We start from the raw sequence: 22,276 nt of genomic DNA on the forward strand, positions 1-22,276 counted from the left end.
CTCAACCTCCTGATCACGTGAGGAATGACAGGGACTGGAGGAAATGTGTACAGGAGTGGAAACTCCCAGTCCACAAGAAACGTGTCCCCTAGAGCTCCTGTTGGAAGAAATTCCCTGGAGCAAAACAGTTTGCACTTCCAGTTGACACTGGTCGCGAACAGATCCACTTGACGGGATCCCCAAAGGGTGAAGATCTCTTGAAGGACTTCCTGGGCTAGTTCCCACTGGTGGGAGAATGTGATCTGCCTGCTCAGAGTGCTGGTCGTTGTGTTCTACGCTCCGGCTAGGTGAACTGGCGACATGGAGATTCCTTCTTGAATTGCCCAGGACCAGAGCTGCATTGCCTTTCTGCACAGTAGTAGTGACCCTACACCTCCTCTCTTGTTGAGGTAGTACATGGCCACTGTGTTGTCCGTCACTATCAGGACATTCTTTCCCTGTAGAGGGCAGAAAGGCCTTCAGTGCTAGTCCGATTGCCCTCAGCTCCAAAAGGTTGATGTGTAGTTTGGACTCCAATGGAGATCAACGACTACTGACTGTCAGATTGTTGGTGTGGGCTCCCCACCCCGTGAGTGAGGCATCCGTCACTACCGTTATTTCTGGCCATGGCTGGCAAAAAGATTCTCCCTTGAGAATGTTGTCCTTGCAAGCCTGCCACAGGAGGTTCTGAGAGACTCTACTCAGAACTTCCAGTTGGTCTGACATTCTGCCTGAAAACTGGGACCATTGAGTCCTGAGAGCCCATTGGAGGGATCTCATTCTCAGGCGAGCCTCTGGCACCAGGAAAATGCAAGATGCTATGAGATCAAGGAACCTCAAAATAATCGAAGGCCGGAAGATGCTGGGCACTCTGGAATTTGGTAACCATGTGCAGAATGTGTTGAGCTCTCACCTCGGGTGGTGAGGCTTTCCCTGAGGAGGAAGCATCCAGGACTGCTCCAATGAATTGGAGTCTTTGAGATGGCATCATGTGGGACTTCTTTTAGTTGAGACAGAAGCCCAGTCTGTGGAGGAGTAGCCGGTTATGCTGAGATGTTCCCGAGCTTGTTCGGGTGAACGAGCCCTGATCAACCAATCATCCCGGTAGGGGTAGACGCAAATCCCACCTCTCCTGAGACCCACTGCCACCACCGCCATCAACTTGGTGAAAACCCTTGGGCGGAGGTCAGCCCAAATGGCAGAACTTGAAACTGATAATGAAAACCGCCAGCCGCGAACCTCAGGTACTTTCTGTGCTTGAGATGGATAGGCACATGAAAGTAAGCATCCTGAAGGTCCAACGATACCATCCAGTCTTGGAGTTGGAGAGCCTGAAGGATTTGGGAAAGGGTAACTGTTATCTCGTGCCTGAGTGTGTTTGTAATGTTTATCAGTAAAGGAAGGAGATGTGTTGTGATGTGCTTGTCTCTGCATGTGAAAGCTGGTGATGTCATGTTGGAGTGTTGCCTTGTGAATGTCGGAATGTTTACCCAAGGATTCCACACCCAGCCAGTTAGAGCTCCCCAGCCTGGGTGATGGGAGCCAGTGTTATGTCCTGTCCACTTATGTATATAACTTCATGTAACTGTGACTTAAGTACTTGTAATAAACATATAAGTAATCCCAAGAAGCCTGGAAGTCACTTTACAACAGTAACCATCTTGAACTTGTCCTTCCTGAGGAACGTGTTCAAGTTTCTGAAGTCCAAGATGGGTCTCAATCCTCCGTGCTTTTTGGGAATCAGAAAGTATGGGGACTACCAACCCTTGTTCCTTTCCGCTACAGGTACATGCATTTCCTGCACAAGGAGCGGATTTGGAATTTTGAAATGAGTTGTTCCCCGGTGGATGATCTTGGGGCCTTCTTTGGAAAGGAAGGGAGTAACCTTGGACTACAGTTTCCAATGCCCAAGCATCTGAAATAATGCCTCGCCCTTCGTTCAGATGATGAGTAAGTCTGCCTCAACCAGGGACTTGTGAGTCAAGGCCTCAGAGTGATTTTGAGGAGGCTGAAGCAGCGGCTGATGGTAAAGCTACTGCCACTTGGGTTGTCTTAGCGCCTCTCCCTCGTCCACCACAAGGAAACCTTCTTGACCGGCTTGTCCTTTTCCTCTTCCAATTGAGGAGTAGAATCAAAAGGATTTAACCCTCCACAGGAAGATGAGCCAGGAGTAGTGGTGTTGCAGCTGTCTAATGGTGGTGCTAAGGGATTTAGCCGATGCTTTTGAGGTCTACAGCTTTTCCAAACTCTTATCCGCCTTGCTGGCAAACCGCCTCGAGTCGTCAAAGGGCATGTTGAGTAGTCTAGCTTGTACATCTGCTGCAAACCCAGACTTCCTCAACCACGCAAATCTGCATAACACTGCTGATGCTGTCTGCAGTATCCAGACCTGACTGGAGACATTCACCCATTGCCTCCTTACCATCCTTGATGATTGCCAGGAAGCCGTCTCTTTCCTCTCCTTTGGTGATGTGGTCAGCTGCCATAGCTACGCAGTCCCACAGGGTAAACGTAAAGCTTGATATGGTCCAAGTCACATTTGTTGAATTTTATGCTATACTGCCAGCCGTAAAAAACTTTTTCACCCAGGCATCCACTCTCTTGTCATCCCTATCAAGAGGGATGGATGGGTATGCTGACTGCTTGGTAGATGTAGCAGCCTGAACCACCAAATGTTCTGGTGTTGGATGTTTAGTCAGATAATCTGGGTCGCTGCTGCATGGTCTGTATTTTTTGGCAACATTTTTATTTACTGCAGCCGCAGTTTCTGGTGTCTGCCAATTTGCAGAGACCCTTTTCTGTAATGCTTTGTAAAAAGGCAAAATTTGATCTTTCTGGGGACCCCGGTCCAAGATATCCGTCATGTCATCTTGTTCAAAAGAAGGAGTAGGCCTGCTCCAGCCCATAAACTCTTTAACTTTACTCATTAGTCTTCTATAAGAGGAGTCAGCATGTTCAGTTAGATCTGGTTTGCCAAACTAACAGGGGAGAGGTATCTAACCCACTGGCTGACTGAAGGTTGTCATAGAAGTCCTTTAATCTGGACTCATCAGAGATTAGTTCTTCTTGCACATTTGGGGTGCCAAATGTAGCCCAAATGGTGGTGTGTTATCATCAGAAGGTTGATCTTCCTCATAGATGGCTGATAAAGACTTTAAAAAGTATTTTTAGGCAAAGGTTTGAAAACCTTTTCCTGTACCACCACTGGCTTTGACAATTTCTAAGTAATAGTCGACAATGACTTTGAAGTCGGGATCGCCTTAGTCAGCGTGGACTTAGATACTGGTGTCGACGGCTCTGACGCTGACTGAGTCAGTGAAGGCATCAATGTTGTCGACTTCTTGTGCTTCTTCAACGAAACCCTCAACGGGCTAGATTCCTGACTCCTTGATACCCTCTGCAATTTCTCGTCAGATCAAGATCTTTCTCGATGCAGAACCAGTTTAAGGCTCCGTTTCGAAGATTTTCTCTTCGACTTCCCTTTGTCGTCTTTTGCAGATCGACAGGGGCATGGGCTTTCTGCTTGTCCTTCGATGGGGTCGAGGCCGCATTCTCGAACATTTTAAGCATCTCACTACGAAACACATCCCACTTTGCAAGGGAGTCCGATCTAGTTGGACACCCGATTACCTCAGCCGAGGAATCACTGGAGGTCGAAGACAACCTATGACGCCATTTCTTACCCTTCTTCAGAGAAGACAAAGAATGGTGTGATCGACTTCTCGATCGAGACTGCTTAGATTTTTCACGTTGAGAAGAATCCCTCGAATCATCTCTCTTTTTTTAACTCTTCGAAGGAGACTTCGAAGGCAACCTCCCCAACGCCAATTTACCTTTACGCTCCCCGATAGCCTTTTCAGTAATCGCCTGACAAGTGTCACAGTCGGAGGTACGGTGCCCGGAACCAAGACACCACAGACATACACGGTGGGGATTGGTGATCGACATCTTTGATCCACATTCTTGAAACTTCTTGACGCCAGACTTAGGCGTCGATGGTGCCGACGAAGAAGACATTTTTTAAACAGACATAACTATCGATTTCACAAAAGAACTGAAGCACGCTGTAATTACCTCGAAGCGTTAGCTCGGAAAAACGGAACTGAAGCCAACAGGCGCTGTGCGTGCTACTTATAATGATGATGGTGTTGACAGTCGAACTGAGGCCTTCAAGGGACATCCACTTGACGAGACGGCACACAGCACCCCTTGTCAAAAAAAAATTCCAAAGCAGCTGAAGCTGGAGAGATAATTATCATAAGATGAGGAATACGTGGGAGGACACAATCCATTTGAAAAATATCTGCATCAGAAAAAATGGGGGGATTCAGAGTGGGTCAGGTGATTAAAGCCTCGCCTCTCGTACTGCATGTGAGGATTCATAGGAATTTTCTATCGATGTTAGGAATTGTTTTTCTTCTTTGAAAGTATCGGTGGGAGTTAGGCCCAATCTGTAGTCAATTGCACATTATGTCTCAGTATAGTGTTTTGTATCTCTGATTGCCTGCCCTAATTGATGCATGCTATTCTAAGTTCATTATTATGCTCTGCATGTTTTTTGAGGTCATGTATGGGTCTGTAGTTAAGTCAAACCCCATCTTCAAAAGGGAACGGAATTGTGCTAGTATGAACAACACCACGTTAGATGAGCAGTGTATTATCGATATGCGAGGGAAAGCAGTTTCAACAATCGGCACATAACGGATGTCTTTGGATGTAAGGACTTGCAGCTCAGGCACCACAGAGAATATAGACATTATGCAGTGTCTGGTAATGGCATCTTCATCATCCATATCATAAAGAGCCTTGATTAAAAGGCTGTTAGTACTACATTTGTTATTAGCGGGTTTGATAAGCACAGAACACTTTTCCTTTTCTGTTCTATGTCTAGTAGTCGCAAACAGGATGTGCAACGATTTAGGAGCAGCGTCACCCTCTATCTCATTGGTCAACAGGCAGGAGGAGAAATATGTGTTCCTTGTTCCAGTTACAACATTTACATTTCTATGTAGAGTGTCATCAATCTCATCTTGCAGCTCTTGTTCAATGATAATTTGAGGTGTTGCTTCTTTTAATTTATTCTGTATTAACCAGCCCTCAGGATTGTTGCCATGCTTCTGCCCCCACTCTTTAATAACTTTTTCTTTTTATGTTTCCCCAGATGTGTTTGATTGTTAGTGGCTCCTGGTTCATTTTCATCAATTGCCACAAGAAGCTGGTCAAATTGTTCAATATCTGCTTGATGTTTAGGTTGTCCAACTGTCTTCCTTTCTTTTGATATTTTCTTTTGTCGAGTCATCTTTTTCTTACCCCGTTTTTTAATATTGGCATCGGAGTTAGAGCTGATTGATATGAACGACTTTATACGTGAAACCACGCTTAGTCCCAGGACGATTATCATCCTAGTTTCTCAGCAATGGCCTCTTTGTTCATTTTTAGGGCTCCCATGTTTGTTTCTGCCTGACAATCATCTTTTACTACTTTCCTGGCATCAGCTTTGATAACTGCCATGTTCCCTTCATCAACCATGCTATTATACAGTACCATCTCATTTTGCGTTTTTGCTCAAGGCATCTAGTTTCTGGGCTGTTAGTATGGCAACAGCTTTTTGCAGTAGCCTCTATATTTATCAGGGTCACATATTGATCTTTTTGTATATTTTGTGAACCCAATCACACTTCATATATGTTTTTAAAAGGTATACAATATTCCCAGCGAGGCTTTGGCAGTTGTGAGGCTATTCTCTATATAGTGATGAGGAGAATGACCTGGGTGTTTCCAGGTCAGATGCTGCTAATGCCAGATTCCAACTCAGATCACTAAATTACATCAAATTCTAGGGATCATATCCAAACAATTTGTATGCAGCAGTGAGTCTCTTTTGTCCATATCCAGTGCCCTGGAATTAGCGCCATTTCTTTGAAGGATATGGCACAAATCTAACAAGCAAAGGTTGTCTATTATGGAGGTGTCCATGTTATTGTCAGTGTCTTCCACCAGTTCTTTATCAAGGCTTGCACTCTCTTTAGGGCCACTGGCTTCTACGGTATCAAAACATGCTGTTATTTTGCTTTTCATGTTAGGTTTCAATCTTTCTTCAGAGACAAGTGTGGAAACCCAAGGTGTTTGGGCTGTAGCACCAAATCGACTACGGAGATTATAGACCATAAAGTTGGCTGTACAACAATGTCTTACTTGCGAATACAGTTATTCACAGAAGGACAAAGTATTAATCTTTCCTTACCATCAGAGGAAAAATACCTCTCCCCAACACCATTTCTGTCGCAGCCCACAGACTGCCGACTGTGACTTTGCACACTTGGCACATGCGCATGGTTTAATAGGGAGTTCTTCGTTATTCCGGAAACAGCAATGTCCACTGCGGTAACGCTGAGCCCAAACGGAGGTTCAAGCAGTCAGCCTCATGTGCCAACTGTGGCAATTAGCGCACTTCCTACACTCTGACTTTCTACACCACACTACAAAAAATGTTCCATATGTTAAAGTAGTGTCTAGTGTTAGGCTGATGGGCTTCCTTAAATATGTCCATGCATTTGTTAGGCAAATTAAGGTGTCCAAACTCTATGACAATAGCAAAACAAAAGAAGTGATGACTGGAAGGTTTAGAATACATGTTAATCTCTGGCATTGCTCTGGGCAACCCTCCAGACAACCGTTCTTCACCTGCCAAGCCATTACAAAAGGGGAAAGACCATGTGCAAATCAGGCAGAGGGTTTATAAGGGCTGGTTTTAACCTTTTTTCAACTCGTGGACTAGCCGCCTTTGTTAACACTGGTGTAGAAAAGATAGGGGATATATCCATCTTTTTAGAGATTTAAAATAGCGGTATGCATTGGCCAACTTGCTTCTTTTAATTGAGAAAGCCGTCCATAAAATATGTGTCCTCCTCAGGCTCCTGAATGTCAATTATACATTAATGTGCAGCTTTTTTAAGCAGATCATTGTGAAGGATATTGTCATCTGTAAGTGATGACAAAATGGGGTGAAGGGACATTGAGGTCTTCCAGATCAGTGTTTGTTTTCTTCCACAAAGTCTTCCTGTACGGCAGTATAAAGATCCATTTCCAATGGTTCCTCGTAAGGGGCAGTGGGTTCTGTCCTCAATGTTTTCAGAGGTACGTTGTCCTCCAGTAAGACTTGTTTATATTTTAGTGGATGTTTGTTCAAAAACCCCATAAAAGAGATCATCTTGCTCTTATAGCGACTTCGAATCTTTGTTTTGTCCATTCCCCTGACATACTAGGGAATGTGCCCAGAGGCGGCAAAATAACCTCTCCTTCTACACCTCCCTGTTATTGTGTGTTTATCAATTTTTTTTAAGTGTTTCTGTTATTGTGGAATTACTCTGTGTTTTGACGTTTTTGTCGAAATGGGTGTTTTCAGCACATGCAATTTGGCCTTTTTTATATTTATATTATCCTTTGATGCAGAGACGTCGGTGTGGAAGTACTCTCTTGAACACGCATCAAGTCACTCTATGCAGAGGGCCATTCCCCCAAACCTATTCAAGGTAATTTTCAGACTATAGCCTCACTCTCCTACCAGATGTTCCTCTTCTGAGATTTCTCTGAGACTTCGGCCTGCTCTTTGGTATCAAACTCTGTGCTAGAACCCCTCACTAGATTATCTCTTCAACACAGCTTCACCTGTTCTGGTTCCACATCTGGCATATCCTTACCAGAGAAACTATTGTGCGGTGACAAGCAAATGCACTATTTCCTCCCAGCGAGTGTGCTCCCAATATATCCAGGGCGTGGATGAAAGCCAGTCTGCTTCCTTACAGCTTTTTTTCTTGACTGGCTTTCTCACACTTCTTTGATATGGTTGGAGAAATTAGTGATTTTCAAATCTGGCCCACTTCACTTGTGGGTGTAGTTTTGCCTATACTGATTTGTCTATTGTCTTACAATATGGCTTTTGCACCTATTATTGGCTCCCTTCAGGTACTAATCGGGACATTATTGCTGTTTAAACTGCTTAACGTTCTCCCTCAAATATTTAAACAGGGACAGGGCCATTTTGGGTTAACAAACGAGAGTGGGCATGGTTCAGAAGACTTGCAGCATGCAGAGCCCACTGTTTCAAGCGTTTGCGAGCATCCTTCCCATTACTTGGAAGGTAAGCCGTTTGAATGACTTCCTTGCGGTTTGATTTCTTTCTGTGATCAGTGTTATCCAAACCTCTGCAGTTAGTTCTTTTTTCAAGGTGCAGGTTGGTTACAGTATTATGGCAGGGAAGTGTTTCAAATCCCACTTTGTCTTCATTATATATAATAGAAGTCATTCTGATAATATTCATGACCCACTTACATCGGTCACATTATCCATTATGGGAGTTTGTCTTCCCTGGGGCATGCTGCATTCCAACTCCTCGTTAGAGAGATAGTTGATCCTTTCTGCTACCAAGGGATATCCTGTTGCATAGCACAGAATAAGAACAATTGTGTGAACGTGTCCGGCATTTTGAGGCATAGGGAAAATCCATAGAATAGCCATTACGCTAATCTGAAAAGCTTGAAAGGAAAACCTGATAGAAGCACATAAATACTGAGAAGAAAGCATGACCCAGGTTTGGGCCACCCTCGTTCTCCATTGTTAAACTATCACGCTGCAGCCAAAAAAGCATGTAGCCAATTACCTTGCTCTTGCTCATCTTCCATTCCTCAATGGTTGATTCTTGCCATGTTCCTCATAGCCATCTTTCTTCTAGACAAACTCCCTAATGCATGTTTTCCACGCCATTTCTTTTTAACAAAGTGTCCTTAACATAAGTGAAGTTTCAATTAAGTTAAACTTTTGTAGGATACATTCGGAAAACAGCTTAAATGTGTTTTAATTAACTTTACATGAGACTTTAAAATATTCTTCCAGTTCTGGAGACCTAATACACTTACCCTTTGCTCCTGTTCCTTCATCTCCTTCTCCAACATTTCGGACATATAACTGACTGCCAAGATCACATGGTTCACACCAGCCTGCTCAGTGAAAGGAAAAAAGTAGTCACCATTTATCCAACAGGGGATCTCATATCCTCATTGATTGATTGATTGATATTTTATTTCTATCTCGCTCGTACACAAGCGTTTCAGAGCGCGACAAGGCAAGGGTGGGGAACAGGGGAGAACAAAACAGCGATCTTACTAGGCCCAGTGACATTGAGAACGCGCAAGTGCATGGGAGAGGGGGAAGGGAAAAGTGCATGGAAGGGGGAGAAGTGGAAAGTGCGAAGCAGAGGAGAAACAGATAAATAACAATAAATAAATAATAAAGGCAACAAACAGTGGTAGTACAGCCAGCAATTTGCAAGTGCTAGGTTTAAGGCAGCAGACAGGGTAGGTCTGATAAGTGCAGGAAGAAAAAGGGGGGGCTGTATGGGTACAGCTACCGACCCCAGTGCAAGGGGTGGCAGTGCGGGAGGGAGGCATGGTGAGCAGGGACCTGGGCCCAAAGGACAGAGGGTGGCCAGGTGCACGGTGCCAAGAGAGAACAGATCAGCAGGGGAGAGGGGGAGCGAAGGCAGAAGAAAAGAGGAAGGTCTTGAGGTGCTTCCGGAACCGGAGATGGTTCTCCTCAAGTTTTAGAGTGGCAGGGAGGCTGTTCCAGAGGGAGGACCCAGCCGAAGACAGATCTACCCCCAGCTCATTTGTTTGAAAAACGACTGACCCTGAGGAAGTTGGAGGTAGAGGAGAGAAGAGCTCGAGAGGGGAGGTATTTGCGGAGGGATAGCTGAAGGTATTTTGGACCCAGGCCCCAGAACGCCTTGGGGACAATGCAGAGGGTTTTGAATGTAATCCTTGCATCCACTGGAAGCCAATGGAGAGATTTCAGAGCTTGAGAGATACAATCCCAGGGCTTGAGGCCAAGGACAAGTCTTGCAGTCCTGTTCTGGAATAGTTGCAGAGGGCGGAGAGTAGAGGCAGGTAGATTTAGAAAGAGGCTGTTGCAATAGTCCAATCTAGAGAGAACCAGAGCTTGGGATACCATGAGCTTCTGGGGGAAGGAGAGGAAAGGAGCAGTCGGAAATTTGACTTTTTATAGACCTGGGCGGAGAAGGAAAGGGTGGAGTCAAAGATGACCCCAAGGTTCTTATCCTCGCAGGTGGGGGTAGGAGGAGGGCCAAGGGAGGCCGGCCAGAGAGTGAGGGGAAAGGATGATGAAAGGTGTACTAATGAGGAGGATCTCCGTCTTGCTGGCATTCAGACAAAGATCATTGGTGGCACACCAATCTTGAATGGCAGTTAGGCAATCGCAGATGAGAGAGGGAGAGGTGGCGGCAGAGGGCAACCTGAAAATGAGTTGAGTGTAGTCAGCGTAGCACTGGAAATTTGAGCAGAAAGTGGCAATGCAGTGGGCGAGAGTTGCCAGGTATTGGTTGAAAAGCCAGGGCGAGAGGTTAGACTCCTGGGGAACACCACAGGTAGAGAGGAAGATAGATGAAAGGAAGGACCCAAGTTGGACCTGGGAGGGTCGATCTGAGAGGAAAGAGGTCAGCCAAGCTAGAGCCTGATCAGTGATAACCAGGTTTTCACAGAGACAGTTGAGCAGGATGGTATGGTTGACAAAAACAAACCTCCCAAGTATAACACTTCAACGCCTACAGAACCAACTGCCATATGTAAATGGATCACTTAGAATTTAAAAGGATAAGTATCTGACTCTAGAGGATGTGGACTGAAGGATATTTAAGTGCCACAGGTAAGATCATGAGGTATCAGAACAGGTGACCATCAACAGCATCCCCATCAATGGACACAATTAACATGAAGTGGTCAACTCACATTTAGGCCCAAACCCAATTGAACAAGATATATTTATTATTGCATGTTCCACACATAACGAAGACTACTTACTGTGAAAGATGTTTACTTTTGCATTTATTACTTGACTGCACCTAAATGTGTCATTCCCACAGCTAGCACGGGGCAACGCACTGGTCTTGGAAGCAAGACCATGCAGAGCAAGAGAGGTTTGAATCCCGGATCCGCGCTTAGAAATGTAACTCGGAACGGTATTAGGCGCGTTATAAAAAAACAATTAAATAAATACATATATTATTCAGTCAAAATGATTGTATAAGCAGAAAAATAACCTGATCAATGCCTAAGAGATCAGAAAACCTCAAGAGATCAAATTATTGCGGTGGATGCCTTACGACTCAATAATTTGCCTCACACATAGGGGCTAGCCTGCAAGTTCAAATTCCGGAAGGCCCAACTCAGCTCTTAATGCTTCCGAGGAAGATGCATGGCGTACCATTTAATTTTGTAATAGCAACACCGATTATTACAGTGTTAGAACCATGGGGAATCTGATATGACACTCTACAATCTATGTATCCCCATGTTAGTCTTATTTTACCCATTTTTAAATGTATCCTAACAAGGCCTACCTTTCCCTGTTTCTGCTACTCTCCTCAATTATCCTGGTTACAGTTGGAGAATATGCGTTCTCTTACTCACAACATGAATACAGTGATCCACCTCCAGTGATAGGCCAATCCATGCTTCACCTAACTCTAAAATAAAAGGAACTAGCTGAGGTACCCAACTTTGTCTGTGTCCTGATCAAGTGTTGTCTCATGTGCCCTGGAGGATGTTGCTCTTGTCCTCTGGTCGGCAAGTCGTGCTGCTGTTTTGTTGTTGTGTTTCAGAAGCTTGTGATATTGATTTTCGCTTGGCATCAGATGGAGCTTTTCCAAGTGATGCTTGTTTTTTGTGTGGCATGTTTCAGTCATTCAACGGGTTCAGCTCACTTGAGAATATGTCCAAGAAAGATCGATTGTGCTCTCTTATCGCAAATGAACTTAAGTAAACTGTAACCTTGTCATTTCCCATATTTGGAGTGGCTTGATAAAATTATTTTTTTTTAATTCCCTTTAAAAATGCTTTAATAAACACCTTTGAACTTTATACAGTAGTAATACATTTCAAATGAATAACCAATGCATTGAACATTTTGCTTCAGGATTTTGCCTCCTTCTAGAACCTACTCTAATGAATCGGGGTGAGCATCAATAAATCAGGGTGTCTACGGAGTGAATTATTTGCATTCAAACATAGACTACAATCTTGCCCCAGACAAATAAGCAATCCATGCATAATTTGGTAGACGTGGGTTCAACGGTGTGGATTTGTATAGCCGGACAAGCATACACACACATACATACATTCAGCTTTATATATTAGAATAGCCACTTACAGCTTTACTGCTGTAGTGTTTATTTTTTATCAGCAGATAGTAAAGCTAAAGGACGCACTGTTACCATGCAAATGCAATGCCCCAAATATACATGGAAATACAGGCTGCGAGAATAGTAAAAATGTGAAGGTTTCTGACATTTTAATGTTGGTATCGTTGCCATGCTGTGTTGAATGTCTCTGCCATTTTCTATTAGGCCTCGTTTCTGCTGCATTCAGGAGAACATTTAAAGTTGCCAAGTACGCGGCTGGATAGCTAGGCAGTGCAAACATTAATCATATAAGCTATTGTTTCAGGGAAGAAGTTCCTGGTATCCTTTCTCACTAAGCTTTTCCCAGGGAATTTGAGCACACAGAATAACAACAATGTATGTTTTTAACATTGGTCAGGCGGAAATGCAATAGTTGCAAAAGCCAGGTTGAGGCACTGCCAAAATACTGAATCAGGCTTTAGATCTACTGCCCTCTAGTGAAGTCCTAGGACTGCTAAATTTGTGGCGGAGTGGCCTGGTAGCACAAATAATACAAGAAAGTACTTCTCTAAAGTGGAATCTCGGTTGCATGTTTTTTCTATGAGCATCTCTTTCCCTAGCAAGATCATCGTCCTGCAAACTAACAGTTTCTGTCCTTAGCCTAGCTGAGTAATGGGGACATCAACATGTATCAATGTGGTAGTTGCAAAGGTATGTTTCACGGTGAGGAAGCTGCAGGGTCTGGGAACGGTCTAGGGTGCCATGATGGACACAATGGCACCCATGATCACGTTCACAAGCAACTCCAGCATGGCATCTACTGAATTTCTAGATGTGCTAGTGTATACCAAACAAGATAACCTTCAGACCACCATATACACCAAAGCCACAGATAGAAGAAGTCTTCTGCACACATCCAGTTTCTATCCGAAAAGAATAATTGAATATATCTGTTTAAGCCAGTTCTTAAATCTCAGATAAACAAGATTATTCTGAAAGAGCGAAACCACTGAAAGACAATTACTCAAAAGAGGGTACAACCCAGACAAAGTTATGCTCAGAAAGCAAATACCATGTCAAGAGAGGATGCACTAACTCCCAAATGCCATAAACCTAAAAGTGACTGGGTATATGTCACGACATATTTCCAACTAAGTCCCAAAATCAGAAAAATCATCAGACGCAGTTGGAGAACTTTACAACTTGACCCAACATTGTCTCGCCTCTTTCCAACACCGCTGCTTTTAACACATCGCAAGAGCAAATCAATACGCGACCATCTGATTAGAGCGGATTTCGATGCACCAATAACTCAGGACTCCAATCACAGAGCACATTACGATGCAATAATCGAAATAATTGTCACAATATGATTAAGGGTAACACTATCACACATCCCTATACTGGCCAAAAGATTCATCTTCGCCACACCCCGACCCGTGACTCGAAAAATGTGGTATATGGCATTAAATGCCCATGCAGACTCTACTATGTGGGTATGACCACCAGGAAAACAAAAACACAGTGGTCTGAACCCAAATCTAATGTCAGAGCAGGAGCAATGACCACAATGGCCCAGTACATCCCGTGTGCAACCACCATTCAGGGACACATACAAGGCCATGGGAATACATCTTACTGACCATAGGGACATAGCCTCTGAGTCACGAAGGTCAACATACACTTTTGGGAACTCGCAGCATCATACAAATGGGTTTTCATAGATTTTTTTGGTAAAACGATAGTGATACATAACTCAATGTGTAAGCTATTCTCACTGTTGTTCTGTAATATGTCTCCTCTTTGTACAACACTTGTACCAAACCGTGATATCCTTGCATATCCTTGGCACTTAACACTTCTTGACACATGTCTTTACCTAAATGTCAATGTTAAACACAAAACAGTGTGGAGGCCATCTTGACCTTTGCTCCAAAATGTGCCCCCGACATACATTGTCTGAACCCAGTCACGATACTCTTGTGTGTTTGCAAAATGAAAATGTTTAGGCCACACACTGATTAATGCATAAGACATTCTGGATTGATATTCTTTATCAGGACTTCAAGCATCATGTAGTCACAGACATGACACCACCTGTTTGTCAAATTAATCAAATTATACAACTACTAGACCCTCAAAGCACGGTGTAAACTTTCAAATTGTACACCAACGAGACATCATTCAGTAGTCCCCATGAGAGTGTTTTCCTCACCGATCTCTACCTCTTTCCTGATAAACTCGCTTTACAAGCATCCCGACCCAAATATGGCCGACTAACCATGACTGCTCGATCTTTTCCATCACCACTGCCAAGCTCCCCACTATAAAGGCCATCCTTTAGCACTAGATGTCAAGAAGGCCTTCGACCGGGTCGAATGGTCATTGTTGTTTGCTACCATGAAAGCAATGGGGTTCGGACCGCCTTCCTTCGCCTGGTCGAAGCCAACTACAGATCATCGCAGATCAGGTTGGCCATCAATGGGTATCTCTCACAACCGATAGGAATTTCAAGGGGAACTAAATAGGGCTGCCCCATGTCACCAGTCCTGTATTCAATCTTCCTAGAGCCATTTCCTGCTAGAATCAGACACGAGAGGGGAATAAAGGGGATTGTCTTCGGATGGGAGCAGCACAAGGTTATGGTGTTTGCCGACAACTTGCTGGTCGTACTCACGGACATGGGCGCTCCCGAAGCAAGATAAAGGGCAGTTTGCTCGTGCTGAAGGATCCCTCCGCTACCTGGGAGTGAAAATGACCCCTTCTCTAGAGGATATGTACCAAGCTAATTATCCTGAGCTACTGGAAACATTCAAAGCGTGGCTGGGCGAAAGGAGGCTCCTTGGCATATCTTGGATGTGACGTATTAGCGTCATCAAAATGATAATCCTCCCCAGAGCACTCTTATTATTTCCAGTCTCTCCCATTAGCAGTTCCTAATAACTTCTTCAAAGTTCTGAATAAACTGGTGCGGAAGTACATCTGGTAGGGGGAACAGACCAAGAGTGGCATCGAAAGTCATGACAGCCCCCACGGGGGCCGGGGAATGTGCGTCCTGAACTTCAAAATGGACGACAGGGCAGCCCAACTGAGGGTAATTTGAGACTGGTTTACTGGGAACCCAGATAGCATCTGGTGACGAATGGACAGGGCAGTTGTGGGCAGACCCCTAGATGAGGACTTGTGGTGTCCTAGGGCGGATAGGCCCCCCAATAGGTACAAAAGCAGAATAACGGCTCTGGTGGGGAACACTATGGTTAAAGAAGCAGAGATTGCTAGGTGGGAAGAAGCAGATGCACCCGCGCAAGGGACATGATGGAGGGGCAAGAGGTTAAATCATTTCAATTATGTAAGCAAACCATGGGGCTGAAAGGAGAAGACAGGTACCATTACACCCAGCTGAGGCATTGGCTCTCCTCACAACACATGGGAAAATCCACTACCAGAGACTTTACTCCACTAGAAAAGTACTTACTAATGAACACCGGGGACAGGCAAGTAATTAGCAAACTCTACAGGTTATTCACCACACCAATGACTCAGCCTCAATGGGCCTATATGAGGCAATGGGCACACTATCACTCACAATTACAGAAGAACAATGGAGGGAAGTGTGGCAGCAAACCTCTAAACTAATGAGAGGGATGCAGATCAGGGAAATGTGGACCAGGATCCTAGTACAGTGGCACTTGCCCCCGAGAAGCTACAAAGAATATATCCCTAAGTTGCAACAAAATTGTAGAAGTGAACACGTGGCTCCACTTTTGGTGGTCTTGTCCAGTTCTGAAGCCATTCTGGGATGTAGTCGAAGAGATGAAAGACATCTTTGGACCCCAAATTCACAGAGATTATGGAGAAGCTATGCTGGGCCTAAGCAATGTATTTGACTCACTACTGACCAAGCCACAAAGGAAAGCGTACATGGTCCTGAGCGGGGCAGCTCTCTCTCTAATTGCGCAAAAATGGAAGCACACCGCAATCCCCAACGAACAGGGATGGATAGCTAAAATATGGCACTACACCTCACTGGAATGGGTTACATACTCCATTCAAAGAGACTATACGAAATTCAAAACAGATTACGACTTGGTCCTAAATTTCTTACACAAAAACTACCGCGAACAATGGTGTCCCCAGAGATTAAGTTTGCTGGACATATACTATAAGCTGTGAAACGCTATACCCAGAACACTACCTTCAGAAGATATACTACACAGCGATCCAGGGTTGGGGAGGGGGGGATCTGCGAGGTGGGAGGAGGGTAGGGAAGGGGACAGTTCTTGTTTAAAATAAAAAATGCCAATAAAAACTTTTTTTTAATTAAAAAGGCCATCCTATCTTACAGGGTTTTTATCAGCCCGCTCCCCCCCGACCTTCTGAACATAACTATTAAGTGGTCATCTTTCCAGTTCCCCCCACACCGTTGTATCATTATATTATACCGTACTTTCCGCATCTTTGATTATTATCATTTTTATCATCCGTGCGATTGCCGGACATCACAGATCTACAAGTGCATCTTTACAGCACCACTCTGCACACTCTAAAATGACTGACGAGCACAGCACACCGGCATGTAGGATTCACAACAGCCCCACTGGATGTGCGCATGTGCACGCATTATCCCGGTAACGAGGCACAACATTAACTCTGCAGAACGCCAAGTAATTTCTTTGCGCAATCTCAGCAATGCAAACCCCCTACTGAAGACTCAGTAAGCGAATTCCAAGCCTCCGCTGCATGCATACTAAACTTAAGGTAATGCCTCCGCTGGCCCTTGACAATTGATTTTAACTCACCCAGCTTTTAGCCACATATCCACCCATGTATAATCAAGCACCCTCCACCTCAGACTTATTTGCTAATCCAGCCATCCACGCCTAACTAACCAACAGATGTTTGATGCCACCGTTTTTAATTACCCCCGGCCGGACATCGAACTCAGCGCTATTATACAACAACTTGCCCCATGTTCGGACATCAACATCCAAGACACAGAGCCCTCTTTGTTGTTGTTTTCATACAATCTTTGGACACTGTGTCCTATACAGGTATCCAAACCCATGCACCTTCTAATATACTTTTCCTCACTCTTGACAGCCTTTTCAGCAAATTGTTGTCACTAAGAAACAACTCTAATCCGAAGTGGCCATCTCAAGCTGACAGCAGGTGGGTGCTTTTTCCAAATTCTTCCTTTTTCAGCTCCCTATAATCCAAAATCCACCCAGACGTGGGGCACAGCACTATCATACAACAACTGTTCCATGTCTGTTTTGTTTTAAACATAACAGAATCCTTGAGTGCTTGCATTATACACTAACCACAAATGCACTTCATCGTCTCAACAGTGTTGAAAAAGCAAATATTGCCCGGCAAAGCTCCTGTCATGAACAGTGCGCAGTCACTGTACCAAATACAAAGCTTCCATATTGCAACATTTCCCCTCTTCCAGGCGAACAGAAGGTCAGATGACATGAACTCAGACTAATTTAAGAAAGCTGTTCATGAAAGGTGTTCTTTAAACATACATCACACTTTAACATAGAATTTAATGATGATATACCGTGAGCAACACTTGAGGACAAGTGTTCGTAAGCACTGCAAGATCAGCCAACGTCCAGGAAGTGGTGCGTTTCCTGTGCTGGCAGATCGGCTGACCACAAATGTCAGCTAGCAGCCTGTTTGACTTCACACCATTAGGTGTTATCTGATAGCAACCGTTTAAGCTCACATGGTTAAGTGCTATCTGATAAGGATTCAAGAACAGGAAATTGACAGACGTGAACAGAAGCATCTTTCACATTCGCAAAGTCAAAGCCCATAGGGTACAATGGCAAAAAATAGATAACAAGTAAGCAAGATATCCCTTGATAACAGACAGCCAGCTAAGATAGCCTTACGATGCTGCGATGTTGCAGGACTTCACAAATGCCATAGAGTGCCCTGAAGGCATTTACTAAACGGGTACAGAGTCTCACTTTGAGATGCAAAACCCATTGAACATAGTTTCACATAGGAGTTCTACCTCCAACGAACAAAGTGATATGCTAACTCCCTCACTGTTCCAAACAGCAGATATGACAAACCCACACGTGCAGGGCTGCCATGTTACTTGGTAGACATATAGCCCAGCACAAGGATGAGGAAATGAGGGAAAGGAAGGAGCCCAGTAGGCTTGCCAGTCCATTTTAAGCCCGGGGGGCTGGGGAGAAGAGCAGCAGCAGCATACGAGCAAGACAATCAGCCCTAGCTAAGCAGAACCAGTCAACCCCAGAAGGAGCAGTTTCATTTGAAGCACACTCAGTTCTAAACGTGAGTGACAGGTGGATGCTTGCTGTGTGCATGGAGACTGATGGCGCATGGTATAGTGCAGCGTAGTTTGCTGAGAGATAAAGGTAACCCATGCTGTTAAACTAAAACCACCACTTGTTCTATTACTTACACAGTCAAGCATGCTCTTTGCCCACATGGTATTCTTGTTCATGGGTGTGATTTTATGTTATATCTGCTTTTGCTTGTTTAATGAGAATATGAACCCTCAGAAGATAGGGGGTCATATTAAATGCATGAATATGCTAACTCCTGTGTCAAGTGTACAATTCAGAGCAACGCGTCAGAGTGGTATCTCTTTGAGCATAAGAACTTTACAATTCCTGACTCTATATGTTTAATCATGTTGATGAGCACATGAACCTAGGCATACCTGTCTTTTAGCGCTGAGACACAGCTTAGGGTGAGTTTTGACATGAGTGACTGATGACATGGGGTCTGTTTTCACAGCCACAACCAAGGTGGAGCGAAGAGGCTCATGGTCATGCATACTCATAGGCAATAAAGACAGGTGGCACCCCAGATAGATGGGACTACTTAGAGATGACCGTAGCATTGCTAATAATAACCTCATACCCCAGTCACGATAAACAGATAGATGGATTCAATGGTCATCATCTCAACATGCTCCAGATGTAAAATATCATTATAAAGCAGAATTGCAAAGAATTAGTGGATTGACTTTAACAATGGATACAGAACCAGACACCTCATTACCTGACATGCCCTTGTTTGATTTATTTCCAAATAATTCACTGTTATGGCTCACCCATACAAGCTGTTTTGCAGCAGTAGTAGGACATTTTACACACAAAGAGGCATTTTTACATGCTGATATTGCAACAAAACATCTGGGAGACATGTCTGTCCAGACTGCTGAATTACATATATTGCTGCTAGCATTGAGCCAAGCAGACTCAGAAGCCCACACTAGTAGTCTCAGATTCAGATTACATTGTCAGGGCTTATAGTACTGATTTGCATTGGTTGATTCAAAATTCACTTTAGAGACATTAGGCATAACACTATTGCTTCCAGAAAACACTGGAAACAAGTATTTATTTATTTATTCAGAAATGTGTATAGCACACCCAACGCAGAGGCATCTGGTATGGGACCTTAAAACAGACATACCCTTTGCTATGGGTGATGCACACAAGAGCACATACTAAAGGGTACATTTATAGCATTGGCAAAGCATTAGCAGATAAATATTAAAAAATTGCAAGTTATAGAAAATAACACCCTAAGAGCAGCCCTGAATAGCCCGAACCAAGAACACATCACCAATGCCAGAAGGGACACTCACTGGCTGCCCATCCAGGAACTGAACTATTTTAAAACATTGGGCCTCGTTACACGTAGTGCGCTAAAAATCTCAAATTACCGGCATGGCGCTCTTAACGTGTCCGCCCTCGCAAGAGGGCGCTAATAGCGTACCATTACGAGTACACGGACACGAGCATAGCGCCATGCCGGTAATGACCCTACCGCCATGCCGCTAAAGATCCCAAAAAGTCTCTTACCGCCTTCGACGAAAGTGCAGAAAGCACCTTCGCCCTCACGCTGCATGCAAATAGCGGCACCGCTATTAGCGGTGACCATTAAATTGCGGAACCGGAAATAGCGTCATCGCACAAGAACGGGCAAGAGCACGGCGGCCATCTTTAAAAACACAATCCATTGCATCCTCTGCCCCCAGGACCGGTTGGGAGTAGCTTGCAGTTGGAAATCATCAGGGACACCCTCAACATGCCCAAGGCATTGAAAAAAAACACCGACCGGCAGCGGAAAGAAAAATTTACCTCAGAGGAGTTAATAATGCTGACCCAGACCCTAGCTGACAATGTCGCCATTGTCTTTGCCAGCGACATGCGGCGGGAGACACTCATGAAAAAAAGGCAATCTGGGCTGAGGTTGCATTGAAAGTCAGTGCTGTGGGCACCACCACCCGCAATGTGCGCGAGTGCCGAAAGAGGTGGGTTGACCTGAGACTCCGGGTGAGAAGCATACTTGCTGAAAACCTCAAAATTGCCACATCAGGTGGATCTTGGTCGCCCATAAAACTTAAAGAATGGGAGGAGACATGCGCCAACCTCACTGCAGTGGAATGCATAGAGGGAGTCGGCACGATGGAGCATGGCGTGGCAACCACTTCAGATGGAGGGGAGTGTACACATGAAAGCATGCAATGTGAATCTACTGGTCCCCCCAAATGTGAGCCCAGAATCACCTCATGGATGGCCAAACATCCACACATGCATCACACCCTGGCCACGTCAGTGTCACATCCAAACACACACACATGCACACATCACCAGAGACAAGTGCCACACACAACCATGCATGGATGAGCCACTGAACTGACACATCACCTGCATCCTTTACAATGTAGTCAAAATGGCCACAACTGCATTATTGATGTATACTGCATTAAGTACATCGAACCGTAACCAATGACATCCCCCTTCTTGTCCCCGACAGGCTTACATACAGACAGTGAGGATGCTGGCAATGCATCAGAGGCACCCCCTGCGCATAAGAAACAAAGGGCTTTGGACACAGAGGACACCCCCACAACATCAAGGGGCAAAGGCAGAAGGGTCCAGATGCAGAGTGCGAAACATCGGTGGAGCGCCACTTCCAAGACACAAGTTGCCACACCACCAACAATTGCCCCACCTCCGGAGGTTAACCCACCACCACCGATCCCAGCCACAGAGGGCCCACCCTCAGCTCCAGCTAGTTCTGCAGGAGAGGCGGCAGCCACTTCCCCACTATCAGATGTGGACGACCCAACCAACTTCCACATGGAGATGCACACCCCAACCCCCCTGGAATCCCTGAGCCATCATCACAGCACACACCTGGGTCCAATGTCACTGGCGATGAGAACATGGGAGCTTTTAGTAGCCCCCCGGTGGCTTCATCTGTTGACCTGGTACCATCACAGGCCACAGCAGCCACACCGCCAGAACCCAACACTGCCCTCGACCTGGCCAGCATCAGCCAGCGGCAACAAGAAATAACTGTGCTGGTTGGGCAGCATGTGGAGGAGGCTGCCCGTCTCAGGGCAGAGATTACGGAGACAGCAAGGCACTCCAGGGAGGGGATGGAGGCATGTACAGACAGGCTGTGTGGGGAGATCATCCGAGTCAGGGAGGTCCTCACACGGATAGCGGATGCATTGGACTGCCAATTCCCACCACCACCAGGACAGTCTGCCACATCCTCATCCGCCAGTTCGAGGCAGACAAGCCCACTCTGCCGCTCCTCACGCACCACTAGGCGCACGTCTACGCAGCCACCCAATGCTGGTGTTGGCAATGGCCAATAGGGAGTGCATGGTGAAGCCTCCGCGTGCATGGCTGGAGGGAAACATTGTGGCAGACACATGTGGAACTGTTGTGGGGGTTGGGGGGGAAGGGTGTTATGGGACTGTTGTGGGGGGTGAGGGGAAGGATGTTATGGGACTGTTGTGGGGGGTGGGGGGGAAGGGTGGTGTGATGTTTGGGGACATGCACATTTTCTTCTTTATGTTCCTTAATACACTGGTGTTTGAACAAAACACAGGCTTGGACTTCTTCATTGTGTACTTTATTGACGCCATGGTCCATTGTGCGCTTCCAAACAGACACCAGTGCATTACTACCCATATCCATGTGACAGTACGAAACCATGTTACTCAGAATATTTGGTTGATCATATGCTGTCTCACCGCACGTCCCTCCTGGCCATCCGCTCTTGCATGACCTGCATCCCCTTCACCTCCGTCTT

The 22,276-nt window shown here is 45.2% G+C and overlaps 1 protein-coding gene across 2 annotated transcripts in view; it reads right to left on the bottom strand.

Annotated features, from left to right (window-relative positions):
- GMPPB (GDP-mannose pyrophosphorylase B) overlaps window positions 1–22,276 on the bottom strand; it is a 753,730-nt gene that overhangs the window by 567,555 nt on the left and 163,899 nt on the right. For both annotated transcript variants that reach the window (XM_069644189.1, XM_069644188.1), the window contains one exon: window positions 8,895–8,975. In XM_069644189.1, coding sequence (XP_069500290.1) covers window positions 8,895–8,975 — 81 coding nt within the window. The remainder of the gene's footprint in view (window positions 1–8,894; window positions 8,976–22,276) is intronic.

This window comes from Ambystoma mexicanum, chromosome 2p, assembly GCF_040938575.1.
Source record: "Ambystoma mexicanum isolate Mex_15411 chromosome 2p, UKY_AmexF1_1, whole genome shotgun sequence".
Taxonomy (NCBI): Eukaryota; Metazoa; Chordata; class Amphibia; order Caudata; family Ambystomatidae; genus Ambystoma; species Ambystoma mexicanum.